The sequence below is a fragment of the Parambassis ranga genome, chromosome 6 (genome assembly GCF_900634625.1).
Source record: "Parambassis ranga chromosome 6, fParRan2.1, whole genome shotgun sequence".
NCBI lineage: Eukaryota > Metazoa > Chordata > Actinopteri > Ambassidae > Parambassis > Parambassis ranga.
In genome coordinates this window covers 13389307-13404725 of record NC_041027.1, presented here as the reverse complement: position 1 = coordinate 13404725, position 15419 = coordinate 13389307, and the positions used below count along the sequence as shown (strand labels likewise).

At 45.0% G+C, this 15419-nt stretch overlaps 1 protein-coding gene across 4 annotated transcripts in view; it reads left to right on the top strand.

Annotated features, from left to right (window-relative positions):
- The first annotated feature begins 2802 nt into the window (after positions 1-2802).
- Positions 2803-15419, top strand: part of LOC114437469 (putative uncharacterized protein MYH16) — a 48361-nt gene continuing 35744 nt past the window's right edge. For 2 of the 4 annotated variants that reach the window (XR_003670911.1, XM_028408180.1), the window contains exons 1-4: positions 2803-2955; positions 6968-7144; positions 14151-14378; positions 15288-15392. Coding sequence is in view for 3 of the 4 variants with exons in the window: in XM_028408180.1 (XP_028263981.1) it covers positions 2872-2955; positions 6968-7144; positions 14151-14378; positions 15288-15392 (594 nt within the window). In the remaining variant the exon portion in view is untranslated. Of the gene's footprint in view, positions 2956-6967; positions 7145-12435; positions 13088-14150; positions 14379-15287; positions 15393-15419 lie in introns of those variants that run through there. The other 2 variants (XM_028408183.1, XM_028408182.1) reach the window with 2 other exon arrangements.

Here is a 15419-nt window from a genome sequence, read left to right as displayed (position 1 = left end):
TGATCCTTTTAATGCTTTTGTGGCTTGTGAAGACCACAACATGTGTGATGTGTCATTGTATACACATATAAGTGGGGCCCCTGCACCACAGTTTGTAATCTTTATGTCAAGATTCAGCTGCCAACCTTTAATTAATCAAATTCCATAAACATGTGTCATGCACAGGCAGACAACCTGCCGCGAACAAGCCGGGACAAGACGACGGGAGCAGACACATCACCTCTGACGTCTGACTCCAGATCAGAACCAGCCGTGTTCACATCGACTTCATTGATGTTTAGCTGATCTCAGATCTGCGAGGAAGACGGCTATTCTCTTACAAGGAGATAACAACAAATCAAACTATAATTACACAGTGATGGAAGGCAGCTGGATTACTGCAATTAACAGGTAAAAGCCAGCGATTATCCTGCTGCCTTATGGAAAAGTATTTTTTACTACGTTGTATGATCCTGAGTTATGTTTGCTTTAATGTTCTGCTTAGCTGTTTTGTGTGTTTTAGCGTGTAGCAAAGCAGATGGATCCGACTGCACGTCCTCATTGTCATGTGGAAGAGACACTAAGAGCAGAATGTTTAGGTGGTGCTTCTGGTGATAGTTTTTCTTTGCTTGTGGCCATCCAGATAAGCACCTACCTCTGAAACAGTAGGGGGCTTTCTCTGAGACTTATGGCCCCACGCCAAAGTAAATCCCTGCCAAAGATAAGCTCCACGAGACGAAGAGAGCAGCGCAGCAAATCTGAAAAGCTCTTACAGAAACAAGCGTTCCCCAGAAGGGCCTGGAAAGAAGGATGTGATTGATTTTAGCTCATTGGTTTTTGGGGAGTTTAGGCTTGGATTGGAAAAAGAAGCCTGGGAAACTGTCAGCACTTCTTCTGTGTCACTTCTTAAGTGCAACATTTTTTTCCCTCCTAGGAGTGTTCATCATGTTCTAAGTAGAAGGCTGACAGAACAGAACAAAGCATGTCTGAAGTGAAGAATCACAGCCGGCAACCAGAAGCCCTGTAGAAAACTGAAATTATTTACACAAAGCACTAAAAAACAGAAAGAATCATCAGATTATCAGCTTTTAATGGAACTTGATCTCATCCTGAGTGACGTAGTGTTCTGCTACATAAGAAATCTATGCTTAAAATCATAATATTCACTAAAACAACCATATGTTTCACCTAGAAATGAACTTAAAACAGGCTTTCTGCACTCAAGACACCAAAAAATACCAACTATTCTGCACAGAGAAAGCCACGTTACACAGATTCTGCAGGTTTCTGATTGCAGACAATGCAAAAAATGAGTATGACTTTATATTGAAGGGGAGAATTTGACTAAAAAACAGGAGTGAAGCGTGTCCACAAACTGCCTGGAAGGTCTTGAACTGATTCAAATGTTTTGCATCTGCAGCAGTGACATTTTAAATATGTAATGACAGACATGTTTACTACTCAATAAAAGCATCCATCCATCACCTGAACCTGCTTCGTCCTGCAGTGCTGGGTCACAGCGGGGCTGGAGCCTATAACCCAGCTATCTATGAGAGCATGTAACACAGTTTAAAGCTGCTCACATGTATTTCCTGGCCACCTGGGGGCAGTATTTCATAACTACCTATGACACAGATACGTTTATTATGTTGTGACCCATCACGGTGGAATCCTGTCACATGTAACATGGTTTTGCTCTGAGGTAGAGAAACAAAAAACAGGCTCCAAGACTACTTGTGAATAATAATTTGAACATTTTTCATGAGTAGGAGGTCAGATTCTTGAGCTGACATCCAGTCTGCAAAGCACAAACCTGCTGATCCTGTCAGACAATAAGCCCGTGAAAACCCGACTGTTCCACTGCCAGCTTGATTAGAAACTTCACTGACCTGTCGCTCTCATACCCGTAAGATGAAACAAGATCATTCGCCCTCTGCTGTCATTTTTTCCTCTGTTGCAAGGTAAACATATGATTTCGTGCATGATTTCCTCCCGCCTGCAGCCACGGAGCACAAGACTGACTGACACCTTGACACACACACACACACACACAGGCAGGCAAATGAAAAGCAGAATGGGAGGGGTGAAGAATTAAGAGCAGCTCATTATTTTAAGAATCCTCTCTGAGATTACTTCCACATGAATAATTTCATTTCACAGGGTTTTAACAGGATGGTTGCACAATCACAGGTCCCTTCTCTTCACTGCTCTCTCTGACACCACACTAGTTTTTTTCTGTCCGCCATCTTGGATCTTAAACATTTAAATGAGCAAGATAAGGCCTATTTTCTGCATTTTAACATGGAGGTCTACTTTTACTTTTAGAGCCACCCTCAAGTGGCCAATAAAGGAACTGCAGCTTGATGGGGTCCGGCTACATGTCTACATGGTGTTGTTGCTTTTATAACAGACTTCTTTCACTATAAAAGGTTCATTTTGGCTCACAAAGCAGCCTTGTATGATAAAATATGCACCACAAAGCAGTGTGTCGCTGCCTGACATTTTTGGGTTAATTAGCCTGTACACAGGAATGCTCTGTTTTTAAAGTTGACGTGTGTGTGTGTGTGTTCCATATGGTTGTGTCTGATAGTGCCATGTCTTTGGGGAGGAGGCAGGAGCAGTGTGTGCACGTGTGGGACTGGGGTGTATGTGTGTGTGTGTGTGTGTGAAGGGATGAGGGTGTTCAAGCTTGTTCATGTTTAGCTCCTCACCTCCCTCCCTCCCGTCCTCCCTCGTGCTCCTCTTAGGGTCAGGTAGCATGCGTAATACTCTCACACACAGCTTCAAGAGAGTCTCACACACACACACACACACACAGGCTCACACATGCTTTGTGTCCTCCCCCTGAGAACTCCTGAGTGAAGACAGCATGGGCGGCTTTGAGCTGTGAGGATGGAGAAGAGAGTGTGTGTGATCCAGACTGACTTCCACCAGTACAGACCCACCGGCGCTCTGCACCGCAGACCTCTGGCTCACGTAAGAAACCTTCCTTTCTTCCCCTCACACTGCAGTGTCTCTCCACTTCTTCTTCCTCTGTTGTCCTGTCTCTGAGCTCATCTGTCACTGAGTCCTCCTGGCTGCAGGCCTCTGGAAAAGAAGGAAACTTTAATCAGCAGGGGGCGTCAGAGTGCGTAGAATCACGTGTTGGTGTTTCTTTAATGGTTTGTTGTAGATTTTTAAATTGCCTGTGTTTATTCAAATGGCTGCTGCAGCCAAAGACTAATGTTTTATGTCATGCTTACATACTGAACATGCACATACTGCGAAGGAATCCAAGCATCAGACAGCGTTTTTTGCGCTTGTACAGTTATTGACCTGTGCTAGATCTGAAGCAACTGCAAGAGCACTAAAAAACTGCAGTTCCTCAAGTGGCTACTAGATGGTGGAACCAAAAGCAAATCAATCCCCATAGACCTCCATGTTTAAATATCTGATTTTACAGTCTGAAACCTAAACCTCAGACTGTGTGACTGTCTGCTCACCTTAGCTCCACCTCTTTGCCCATATGTGGATGGACTGAGAGTTCAGACAGACTCCAAGATGGAGGCACCTGGAGCCTAACGCACCGGGGTTCAAAACTGTGTTCATAAAAAAATCCAAGGGTTGATGTTTGGGCCATCTTTATACAAAATTGTGTGAGTGTGAAAAGCTTTGCAGACTTTTGAAGAGTGCGTACGCAGCAATGCTAAGCTAGCTGCTGCCTGCTTGTTGAACCACAGAGTCACATGTTCTGTGTCTACATGTGAGTTTGGAGTTATTTAAAAGCAGAGGATGGAGTGTGTGGTGTAATGATGATCATTATCCAGCAAGTAATTGATTTGTTTCCTTAACTGATGGTTTGTGACGTACACCAGTATGGCACACACACACACACACACACACACACACACACACACACACACACACACACACACACAGCTGGGGTCTGCCAACAAAGACAGAAAAAAGCTGTTTGGTTTTCTGCTTTGATGATGCTGCATGCGGGTCAGGAGAATACTTTGTGCCTGCGCGTGTGTCTCATCTCAAACGGTGCTAAATTCAAAGGAATCCTGCTGACCTCCAGATAAAACCATGTTTGTGTCTGTTCTGTTGTCAGTGTTGTCTACGAGCTGTCAGGTATTTCAGACACTTAGAACACTAAGTGTTAGTGATGAGGGCAGAACCCCTGCACTGCATTTATAATGTCGACAGCCATCTCTCCGGTGTGATTACATGACAACAATCATGTCACTGATGTGATTTATGAGCTGGTATTATTGTACCTGACCCACAGTCAGCCAACCACATGGGTGAACTGTGAGGTGCTTCGTTGATCAAAGGCTGCCTGTGCCTTCCTCCGTGACCTGGATCCAGAGTTCAGCTGGAGGCCAGGCTTCACCCTGCGGTCCAGTCATCTGGGAGCAGTTTGCACACTGGAGCCTTTACAGTACAAGCGCACCACAGAAAGTGAAGAGAGGCAAGAAGGATGCCCACGGAGACTGATGGGGTACATACAGGGGGTGAGACGCGTTGTTACGAATACTGAGGAGTTTCCTCAGTATCCTCCTCGCCGTCACCTCCACCACAGACTCCGGCTCCACTCCCAGGACCAAGCCAGCCTTCCTGATGAGCTTGTTGAGTCTGTTGGTGTCGGCCGTCTTCCTCCTGCTGCCCCAGCACACTACAGCATAGAAGATGACGCTGGAGACCACAGAGTGGTAAAACATCTGCAGCATGGTCTGGCAGACATTAAAGGACCTGAGGAGATACAGGCGACTCTGTCCCTTCTTGTATGTTGCCTGTGCGTTTGTGGACCAGTCCAGTTTGCGGTCAATGTGGACACCCAGGTATTTATAGCTGTCCACAATGTCCACGTTGGTACCTTTGATGCTGACCAAGTTTGGGAATGTCTGGTGCTTCCTGAAGTCCACCACCAGCTCTTTTGTCTTTGTGACATTCAGCTGCAGGTGCTTTTGTCCGCACCACTCCACGAAGCTGTCCACCACACTCATGTACTCCGCCTCCCGACCTCTGCTGGTACAGCCCACAATGGCAGAGTCGCCTGAGAACTTCTGCAGGTGGCAGGACTGTGAGCAGTGTCTGAAGTCCGATGTATAGAGTGTGAACAGGAATGGAGACAGTACTGTGCCCTGGGGTGCCCCCGTGCTGCTCACTATCGTGTCCAAGACGGTGTTCCTCAGCCTCACAAATATAACTATAGCACTAGAATAAAAAGACCATTATAGATATTCCAAACAGCAGTGACATCGTACCTTGTTACATAAATACATAGATGAACATTACATAATGTATTTATTTTATATATAATAAAGGCTTGATACTCCCAGTGTCACGAGCTACTTCCCGTATGGCAGATATTAAAGACTTACTAACAAAGTAAGAATTTACTAACACATTAGTTTGTCAGCATCTAGTGGCCAAATGTGGTACTGCACTGTAAAGTAATTCCCCAATGGAATGGCATCTAAAAGCCTTTTAAATGTGTAATTTCTGAGAAAAATGGAGGTCAATATTCCAGTTACTGTATCTTCAGAGCAGGAATGCCGGCAATCAGAGGAAGTGGCAGTTGCTCTGGGACCAAAAAAAAAACAAGTTTACGGAGCTGTGAATCAGATGGAAAATGAGTTTTACTGGGACCAGAGGTGCAGAGGTTTACCTCTGAGCTTCAAGTCCAAACATGCAAACGTTGCTCGGGTTTAGCCTGCATTCATCGTGCAAAGAGGGATTGTGCTGTTACAAAAAGAGCATTTAGCCGCCAGTATTGTTGCATTGTCGACAATAGCGCCGGCTTAAAGCAGCTGAGCCGTGTGATCATGCTAAAGGTGAACCATTGATGTGTCACATTTGTCTTCCTCTCCTTTTTTTCTGGCATTAGTGCACAGATTGATGTTGAGTGCGATGGCAAATCCCGCACTGACAGCTGCACTCATTGTGTGTTCAAACTGACTACAGGCAAAGGAAGTTCAGGTGTGTCAAAAGGTAAATCCTCATGGCGGTTAGGGCACACATGTGCTAAACCTTATTTAGACAACATCATAATTATCGGCACACACAGGTGATGCTGACTCCCTGTCTCATTTCCTCGCTGACAAACCGCACAGTTTGTCAGGGTTTACAGATAAACCGGCTGTCAGAGAGCTGAGCTCATGACAGCTCTTTTTCCAGATACTGACACTCAAGCAGCAACAGGTTTCCCTCTGTGTGTGTGTGTGTGTGTGTGTGTGTCTCTGCTTTCCCTTTTAAACTGCCTCCTCTTCTTCTTCAGATCCCACTATGGAAAATGAGCTCACATCTGTTTTTCCAGGTCCACGTGTTGTGTTTTTCGCTTTGCACATAAAGCCAGATTTACTTGTGGGATCTTGCTAGGTGCAGAGAGAAAATATAGAAGTAGCCTGATTGATTCTGTCATGAACTGGAGATGCATGCAGCAGACAGCCGTCTATATGCTCAGACCCTGGCGAACCAAGCTCCAGTGCAAAACTGCATCTTTGGTTCATGTCACAGTGTGTGTGTGTTGTGTTGACTTATGGGGGCTGACAGATGTCTGGTGATCTGGTGGACTACTGAAGAAAAGAAAACACATTAAGTGAAATGCTCATATTGTGGTCACAAATCTGGTCTCTATATTAAGAAGCACTACCCTCATATAAAGTAAACAGTCAGCTAGCATATTGATGCTATAGTGCTGAACTAATCACTTTATTTTCAACGTTTCTCTATGACTGCAGCATTGCACGAGCAAGGAGGATTCTTTTTAATTGTTCCAGATAAATAAGGCCAGCAGGAGGTCAGAAATGTGTGTGTGTGTGTGTGTCTGCATACATGCATGCATGCAAAGCTCTTTGGCATGTGTGCAGATGTGGATGAGAGAAGAGAGGGGATGGAGAGTGAAGTGAGGGTGGACAGACGTGAACGAAACTGAGAGAGACTCAGAGGAGATCCAGGCTGAAATATCAAGCCTGCTGTGTGTGTGTGTGTGTGAGTGCAGGTCGGGTCTCTGTCGCTGCAGCACGTTTGCACAGTGGAGGCAGAGATGAGGGAGAGAGAGGAGCTGAGGAGAGCCATAGAGCAGAGTGACCGGCTCCTCTCTAGAGTCCGGGAGCTGGAGGAGCAGAACAGCCAGCTGAACAAGGAAAAGAATGAGGCGGCCTCTAAACACCGAGCCGTAAGTCTGCGCTGCATCTTCTTTGTTCTTTTAAAGAAAAACTTGTTGTTCCTCTTTTGTTTCTGAAACTTCTTGTGATTCAGCCTGAAATTCTGCTCAATAAGTGATTTTAAACGTGGTCATTATTCCAGCCCCGGGTAGATGAAATTAAGTGGATAATGATACCCTAGCTGAGCGGCAGCCACCATGGCAGCCGCTGTGTTCCAGCTTGTTTTAATGCTGTGGGTTTTTACTGCTGTGTTGTCCATTTTCCAGCTGATCGTTTTATAGAGAGCACAGAGTGTGCGTTTTACTCAGACTGCTGTCACAGTGCTGTCAGGCTCCATGCTGGTTCCTGGCTCCAGGCTGACACTTCGTGACTGACTGAGGACTGTGTGATGGGCACGTCCCATATTTGCTGGGAAGAGGAAGTTTATTGTTTGATCCAAATAGATACCCAGCATCAAATAATATATCTGGACATGTTTATGCTAACAGATATACACATAGGGATGTATTGCACAACATTATTATTAGTTATTAGTTGATAGGCAATCAAACTATTGTTCTTCACCCTCTTTCTTCTTCTTCTTTTTTTTGGCGCAGAATCTCTTCAGCATACATTGACCGATTTCAGCCATTCAACTATCAAAATGTTCATCTCACAGAGGACATTCGGGGTCAACTTCAAGTTTTTTTTCAAAACATTATAGTTTTTCAAATATTAAGCAATTTCGGTGTCATTTTTAACATGGGAGTCTATGAGAGAGCCCTTCAACGAGGGTCGTCTGCCAAATGTATCTCCTCCTACAAATTTCAAGCTACAGACTCCAGTTTAGTCTTAAAACGCTCATTAGATGCTGCTCTATCAAACCTGTATTCAGAATTTTCTAATTCCGAATAATTTCCGCACGCCAGGCTCTCAAAGTTGGAGTGGTTTTTGAGGTCTCCTCTGCTGTTACCATGGTGACAGGCTGACACACAGAGGCATACAAAGCTCTGATTTGCTCTGATTCTCCAGCAATTCAGATCAATCCTTCACATCAGCGTTCAAAGCAATGCTTCAGCTGCAGCAATCAAACAAGCATTTTCTTCAGGAAATGCCCTTTTCTAGTTATTTTTGCATGCGGGTAAAGTTAGTGATGGTCACCTGACACAGATGCTTCGATACAAGCTTCGATGTTGAAACAGCATTTACAGCTTCGAAGCTTGCTTTGGTGCGGGAAAACCCACGTGACCGATGATGTCCCCTCAGTGAATCACACGACTGGTTCCAATCACTCGACACAGCTTCGTAACGTGAGACTTTGCTGAAAACGGCTCAGTCTAAAAACAGTGGAACAAAAATAAAAATGTTTGAATTACTATCCAGACATATCCACAAGCTCCTACTGCAATACGTATATTTATAGACTCAACTGACCGAAACCAATTAATCAGTCTTCATTAAAATATATGTACCCTGGTTACACTCATCACGTAATTAAGACACCGTGTCCTATTTCACCACTAGATGTCACTGAAAAGAAGCTTTGAATGAATGAACCCATACTTGACACAATTGATGAAGCGGTTCAATGCTGCTTCATTTGGCCATCACTAGGGTAAAGGTGTGTTTTTTTCCTTTGCAGCTGGATTTTGATAATAAAAGTATTTGTTATGGATCAAGAACATGGTAAGAAGTTAAATATTGTTTAAAAAATATATTTATTTTGCTGCTACTTGGAAGGAGTAGCTCTGGAGTTAGGCAGTAGTAGCGTTAAGGACCTTGCCTAAGGGCCCTGACACGTAACGCACGTATAGCGTATATAACATGTAAACAGAAACAGAAACGTCAGAATAATATTTTTTTAAACAATGCAACCAGAGGTCATTTTACACAACCAAAACCAGCTGACTGCAAGCGACACGTTCCTACTTAAATGTTAATCAGCCTCAGTTTTGGACGGAGTTAGCTAGCAGCTAACAGTAGCTAGCAGCTAACTAGTTCGCTCCTTCAAGTGACGCTAACAGTGAACCAGCATCATGACTGACAGAAAGAGCTCTCACTCCAATGACTATTATTCACTGTCATACACATGTTTATGATCACATATCACAATCATATGAGACAAGCGATCGGGAGAGTCAGACATCGGCCGTAAACAGGATCTTTGTTGTAGGAAGACGATGATTTTTATGTGATCATCCAGCTGAGAGAAAAAATACGTGAAAGTACCATTGGGTAATCCACTGATTTCTACGATGTAACTGTATTCTGATTACATTCTCTTTAGACTGTAACGGAATACAGTTACTCATATTTTGTAATCTAATTATGTAACGTCGGTACATGTAATCCGTTACTCCCCAACACTGCAGTGACAGCGGCTAATCCCTGACGTTGTGTAGTATTTACTTCTCACACTGAGAGCGGGAGCAGCTGAGCTCCTGCCAGTGTTTGTGGAGCTGGCTCCTGGGACTCGGTCCTTACTGGTGCCGAGAGCCTTAACAGGTTCTTCACATGGATTCAGTGGAACTCTTCATGAAGCCGCCGCCATTTTGCTCACACTTTATGATCTTCTGATGTCGTAACACATCCTGACGTTAAAACGTTTTCCCTCTGCAGCCCACATTCTTTTATAAAGTCTTTAATTTCAGCAGAAGCAGCGTCTATGATCCCTCTCTGCTTTTTTTTATGAGCCTCTTACAGAAAAACATTACTTTTTTATTGAGATCACCAGGTGTGTGCTGGCTCCCACTACTGCTTAGATTAGCCAACTATAAATAATGTCATTAATCTGTGAAGGAGACAGATCAGCCAGCTTAATTCATATCTTGGAGCCGTGCTTGTGATTTGTCTGCAGTGAGAAATGTGACCTCTTGTCAGAGCTGCAGGCTGTGAGGACACCTTCCAGTTTTCCAGAAGGAAGTTCTATGTTTGCCAAAGCTGAAGAGAAACTTCAGACATCGATAAATTCCTCTTTGTTAATCGGCTTTAGTTTACTCGCGTTAGGCCTTCAGTGTCCCGACTGTGTGTCATCTGTCCTCCCAGCATCCCTCTGGTTTGTCCATGTTTGTCTTGCACACCATGGTTGTTCTGAGGGTGGATTCCTTCCTGAGCTTGCAGCCTGTTGCATGACTTGTTTTTGGAGTGGTCTTTGTTGATGGGGCACTTCTGTGGAGGTTGAGTTTGTACTCAGTCTGTGTGTCTGTTGTGTTGATGAGCAGCAACAACTGTTTGTATGAGCTCCTCAGAAATGAGCTCTGATTATTATTCCATTATTCACTTCCACAAGAAAGAAAGCAAATTTATATTGAGGAATTTGAGGATTTCTTTTCTCTGCTATTTCAAACAGAGAAAAGTGTTCACTGTTTAACTCCAAATTGCTGCTAATGGGAAATAAATGTGTTCCTGCAGAGCTGTCCAGATGCCCCAATTCGGCATGTGTGGAAAATCTTTCAGTCAGGACCGGTTCTGAGGCCCGAGGCAAACTGTGGGACAAAAGACTGGCAGGGAGGGATGAAGCAGGGAGGGGGGAGGTGCAGAGAGGCTCAGGAATAGAAGACTTGATCTTCAAGAGAAGCCAGTAAATGCAGGAACATACTGGAGAGAGAGAGGAGCTCCACTGAGAGGTGAGTTTAGACTGAGCTCAAGCTAGCCACAAAACATGGAGGCACTGCCAGCTAAAGCGACCGTGCTCCACCTTTTTGTCTATATCTGGACCGACCCAGTCATCACACCAGGATGCCATCTTTGTTTATTTCTTTTCTTATTTTTCTTTTTACTTTCACAGTAAACAGCAGACTGACATTACAGCACCCGTATGTTTTTTTTGTTTTTTTACGAGATCCTCTGATAAATATCTTCATTTAAAAGCATCCGACAGATGAACCCGCAGCCTTCCTCCTCCCTGCGGCATTATCACTCATCTCACCTTGAGCACGTTAACAGGCAGCTGGTAGTTAAATGCCAGGCTTCCTACCTTCCTTATGGAGGCAATCCACTACACAGAGACGCTATTCAAACGTGGGCTGTGTTTGGCACGAAGCAGCCGGACGTAGTCGAAGATCATCTGTGTAACCAGAGGGCTTTCCTGTAATGCTTTCATCCAGTAACCGTGTCCTTATAACACTGTAATCACTATCAACTGCAGTTCAGATCTCCCCTGATGAGAGAATATGACTGGAAACAGCAGCGGAGCTGGGTTGGAATCATTAAAAATCTGATACAGACGTGAACTAGCTGTTTATCCGGTTTACTGTCAGATAGGAGGGAGCTGCTGTGGACATGAGTGGTGTCTGGAGACACAAGCGTCTGAGGCCTCTGCGGCCTCAGACAGTGGGAGTAACATGAACAGATTCCTCTGTGCTGCCTCTCTGCACAAGAACGCAGACCACATTGTCAAAATAAAACAAAATGGATTCTCAGAAATCCTTTTTTTTTTGGTGGCTGGACGTCTTCCATGGTTCAGTGGCGTTGGCAGCGTGCTTATCCTCACAGGGCAGTGCTAGAGCCAGTGTTATTGTAGCTTCAGAGAGGACACGTATGAGTACATTTCTACACAGATCCTGTAGAATAAATGCATTAAAAAAATGATCTAGTCACTGGACCCTTTCATAACAAAGCAAATATTATTATCTGCGACAAGCTTCTCTGCTGTTTTTCTAAACAATAATCAGTGTTTTCATCACCAAATTCGACCACTTTGTTGTTTGTTTGGGGACTGTGTCTTCAGTTCACATTATTTGTGGCTTCGCAACGGTACTTGTGGAGATTTTAACCACATCTCATGGTCTTATTCTGGTGGAGGCCCAGTTCGTAGGCATCAAAGAGTATCAGCACTGGAGTGTTTGTCATTCAGCCATGATCCAACTGATAGATATGAAGACCTGACTTCACTGAAGACCACGTGTTGTTGTGGTCAAACTTGCATCTGTTTCTGATTCATGAAATGTATGATTATTTCAGCCTTTCTGTTCCCACAGTTCGTTTTTATGAACACATCTGAGCGCTAAAGCTAATGACTGTGAACCTGCAGGGTCCCCTGGGATTATTAAACACTTCATCATGTGCCCATTGTGACTGTGATTGATGTTAAGTCTGTACAGGGTTGGGCGATGCTTCGTCTACTTCTCGATGGCCTCATTCAAGAAAAACATCCCCTCACAATATGCCCTGTGTTCTCACTAAGATGAATGCTTTGGCATGGTGGGGGAGCATGTGGGCGTGGGCGCTCGAGACATTTATGTCAATTATAACCGAAAAAAAGGCGTTCTGACTCTGGAACACTGCCCTGGTTTTTCTTGTCTTTTCTGCACTGTGGCTTTGATGGGACAGCTGAGAGCTGCGCTTCTGTGGCTGCACTGCACAACGTTACAGGCTTTTCCTCTGGCCTGACACTCTACACCGACCACCACCACCACCACCACCATCCCCCTGTGGGACACCTTTGTATCCCCACCCCTTGCAAATGCAAGAGAGAACCACCTGTTTCTGGAGGACGTGACCGAAGACGGCAGAAGAGGCGAAGAAGTGACGACCTGCAGTGTTTTGCTGCCTCTGTGGAGGAATGTTTGGATGTTCAATGATACGCAGTGGAACGGTTGATTGAAGAGAAAAAAAGGCAAAGAAGGCTGACAGATTAAGTAGCAGGAGGAAGGTGAGGAAAGGTGAGCAGAGCTGTAAGTGTGCCGTGCGAGAGAGGATCTGCTGCGAGTGAACGACTTCTGTTCAAACCCACCTGGAACAACCAGCACAGCTGCGGTCGAAGCCGGTTGAAAAGACGGGATTAAAGCTCTTTGCAAGAGGCTGCAGGACGGAGCTCTGAGATGATGTCTGTGGGGCGAGGTCAGTATTGCCACTCCCTCTGTGATGACTCAGAGGAAACCATCGGGAACCATGTAGATGCCGGACCAGAACCAGAACCTGAGGAATTGGACTGGGACAGCTTTAGCACCACACTGGAGGACAGACTAGCAGCTGTGGGTAACGAGAAAGTAGAAGTCGATCATGACTAAAACAACATTAATCCATTCTATGAGTGATAAACCAAAGTTGCCAACAACTTGGGGTCGTGTTACCATGGAAACCCAGAAAATGTGGATGTTTTCCATTGCATAAATGTACACCTGCAGCTACATACACACACATGTACATAGTTATCAGTGCTGGTGTATTTGCTGAGGATTTAGTGGTCTTTGTGCATCTTGTGCGTCCTCTGTGAGTTGACTGGTCTTGTTTTCCTTCTGGTACCTGTTGACACCTGTGCAGGTTCAAACGCTGCAGCTTTTTTTGGGTTTTTTTTAGCACAAGAACAGAAAGTGATGTGAGGAAGTTTGACAGAAAAGGCGTGGAAAGAACCCAGAGCGAGCGCTTTTTATGGAAATAAATGCAGATGGAAATGTGGTCGCCTGATCGTTTCTTACAAATGCCCAGATATGTGGGTATGCTATTAGCTCCTTCCAAATGCTTTGCCCATGATGACTGGGCCATAAGAGAGTAACAGTAACCAGAGCAGGCTCTCACAATCGGCTCACTTCGCTCCTGTTATGGATGGCAGTGGACTGAGTGATCTGGCGTTTGGTGGAACTTGCTTATCGGATCAGCGCTGCACGTCACTGCGTTGACTTTTAGCTCTTAACTAACCCAGAGGAGGTTTCTTCTGACTTTACAGGGGTTAGGTTTCATCCTGCGGTAAGATCCTCTTTGTATGAAATAATTGTCTTGATGTTTTACTCGGCTAATCCCTTCATATTAACCCTTCATCCTTCAGCCTTTCACTAACTGTGGCAGGTCGTTCTCACCTCAGTTCACCTCTCTGGTTTGAGGCATTTTAGGATTAAAGAAAAAGTATTTTCTGGATTTATTAGGGACATTAAATTATAACAGTGACATGGTTACTTTGTTGCTTTGGTTTATGCTCAAAAAAAGCATGACATTGTTTTGAACTTTAGCTCATCAATAACATGTAGTTCAGCTTGCACAAGATAGGTGAACAAATGCATAAAAGTCTACATCTCTCTGTCTTTTTTTAACCTCACGCAGGAGAAGGAGAGCGCCCAGGCGTCTGAGCAGCACTGCATCCACCTGGAGAAGACCCGGCGCGAGCTGGAGCGGCAGCTGTCGGGCCTCTCGGACCGTCTGGAGGAGGAGGAGGCTTGCTCAGCCCAGCTGGTTCTGCACAAGGAGAGCCTGGAGGCCGAGTGCAGCAGCCTCAGACGGGACCTGGATGAGCTGGAGAGCGCCCTGACTGCGGCGGAGCAGGACAGACATGTAGGACATGATTTGATGCTAATCACACATTTATTTTTAGCTGTCATTTTTGGATTAGCCACAATAAATTGATGACTAATACTTTCAAAATTAAGAAAATCCCTTCAGGTCAGATTTTTGCAGCTCCTGCTTTCCTTTGACTTTAGTCGCCCGGAGCCTGATTGTTTAAACATCAGCGATAATCTAGTCGATGTCTTGGAGCAGGCGAGTGTTTCCACACCGTCTTTGTGCAAATACTAACGAGCAGAGGCAGCTCTGACGTCTCCATTACATCCCCCCCCAACACCAAACCCCTTTATCTGTTTCACTGAGGTGTATTAAAGGATTAAGATGCTATCTCTGTTCAGGAATGCCACAGGAATGTAGTGTAGAGGAAGAGTTCTCAGCAGAGCAGGACCGTGTTGACTCAGCTTTTCCAGATTTACTCTGATCAGGTTACACTTTTAGGAACTTGATCAGGTTTTTTTTGGGCTAATTGGTCTCCTACTAGGTGGAGGAGGACAGTGAATGCAGCAAGACCAGACCTGTCTGCACAGTCACAACAGTCAGGGCAGCTGTGAGCGATGCGTCCAAAGGATCCAAAGATTGAGAGGATTTCTGAAATTCACACAAAAATTGTGTCTTATCTGAATCTGCCGCCTCGCCTTCACAGGCTCTTCATGTATCTCTGCAGTTCACATGCAAAGAGAAGTCTTTCATGTCTATTAGAACCATAATGACATCTGTTTCTGTCATGAAAGGAGATAATTGTTTTACGATGCACGGGAAAGCAGTGTGTTCACAAACTGTCATGGCTGCTTTCCCAAGAGGAAAGCATCAATAACCACAGAGTGAAGGGCTTCAGCACAGGCAGAGAGAAGTCTAATGAAGTGCATGATGTTTCATGTGAGCTTCACCCTCTCGCTGCAGCTGTCAGACGGCGAGGTGAGAAGGCTGGCGGAGCAGCTTCTGCAGAAGAACGAGGTGGTGCAGAAGCTCCAGAAGGAGAAAGAACACCTGGTGGAGCTCAGCCAGGTAAGAGAGCAAAGGATCCTGATGTGC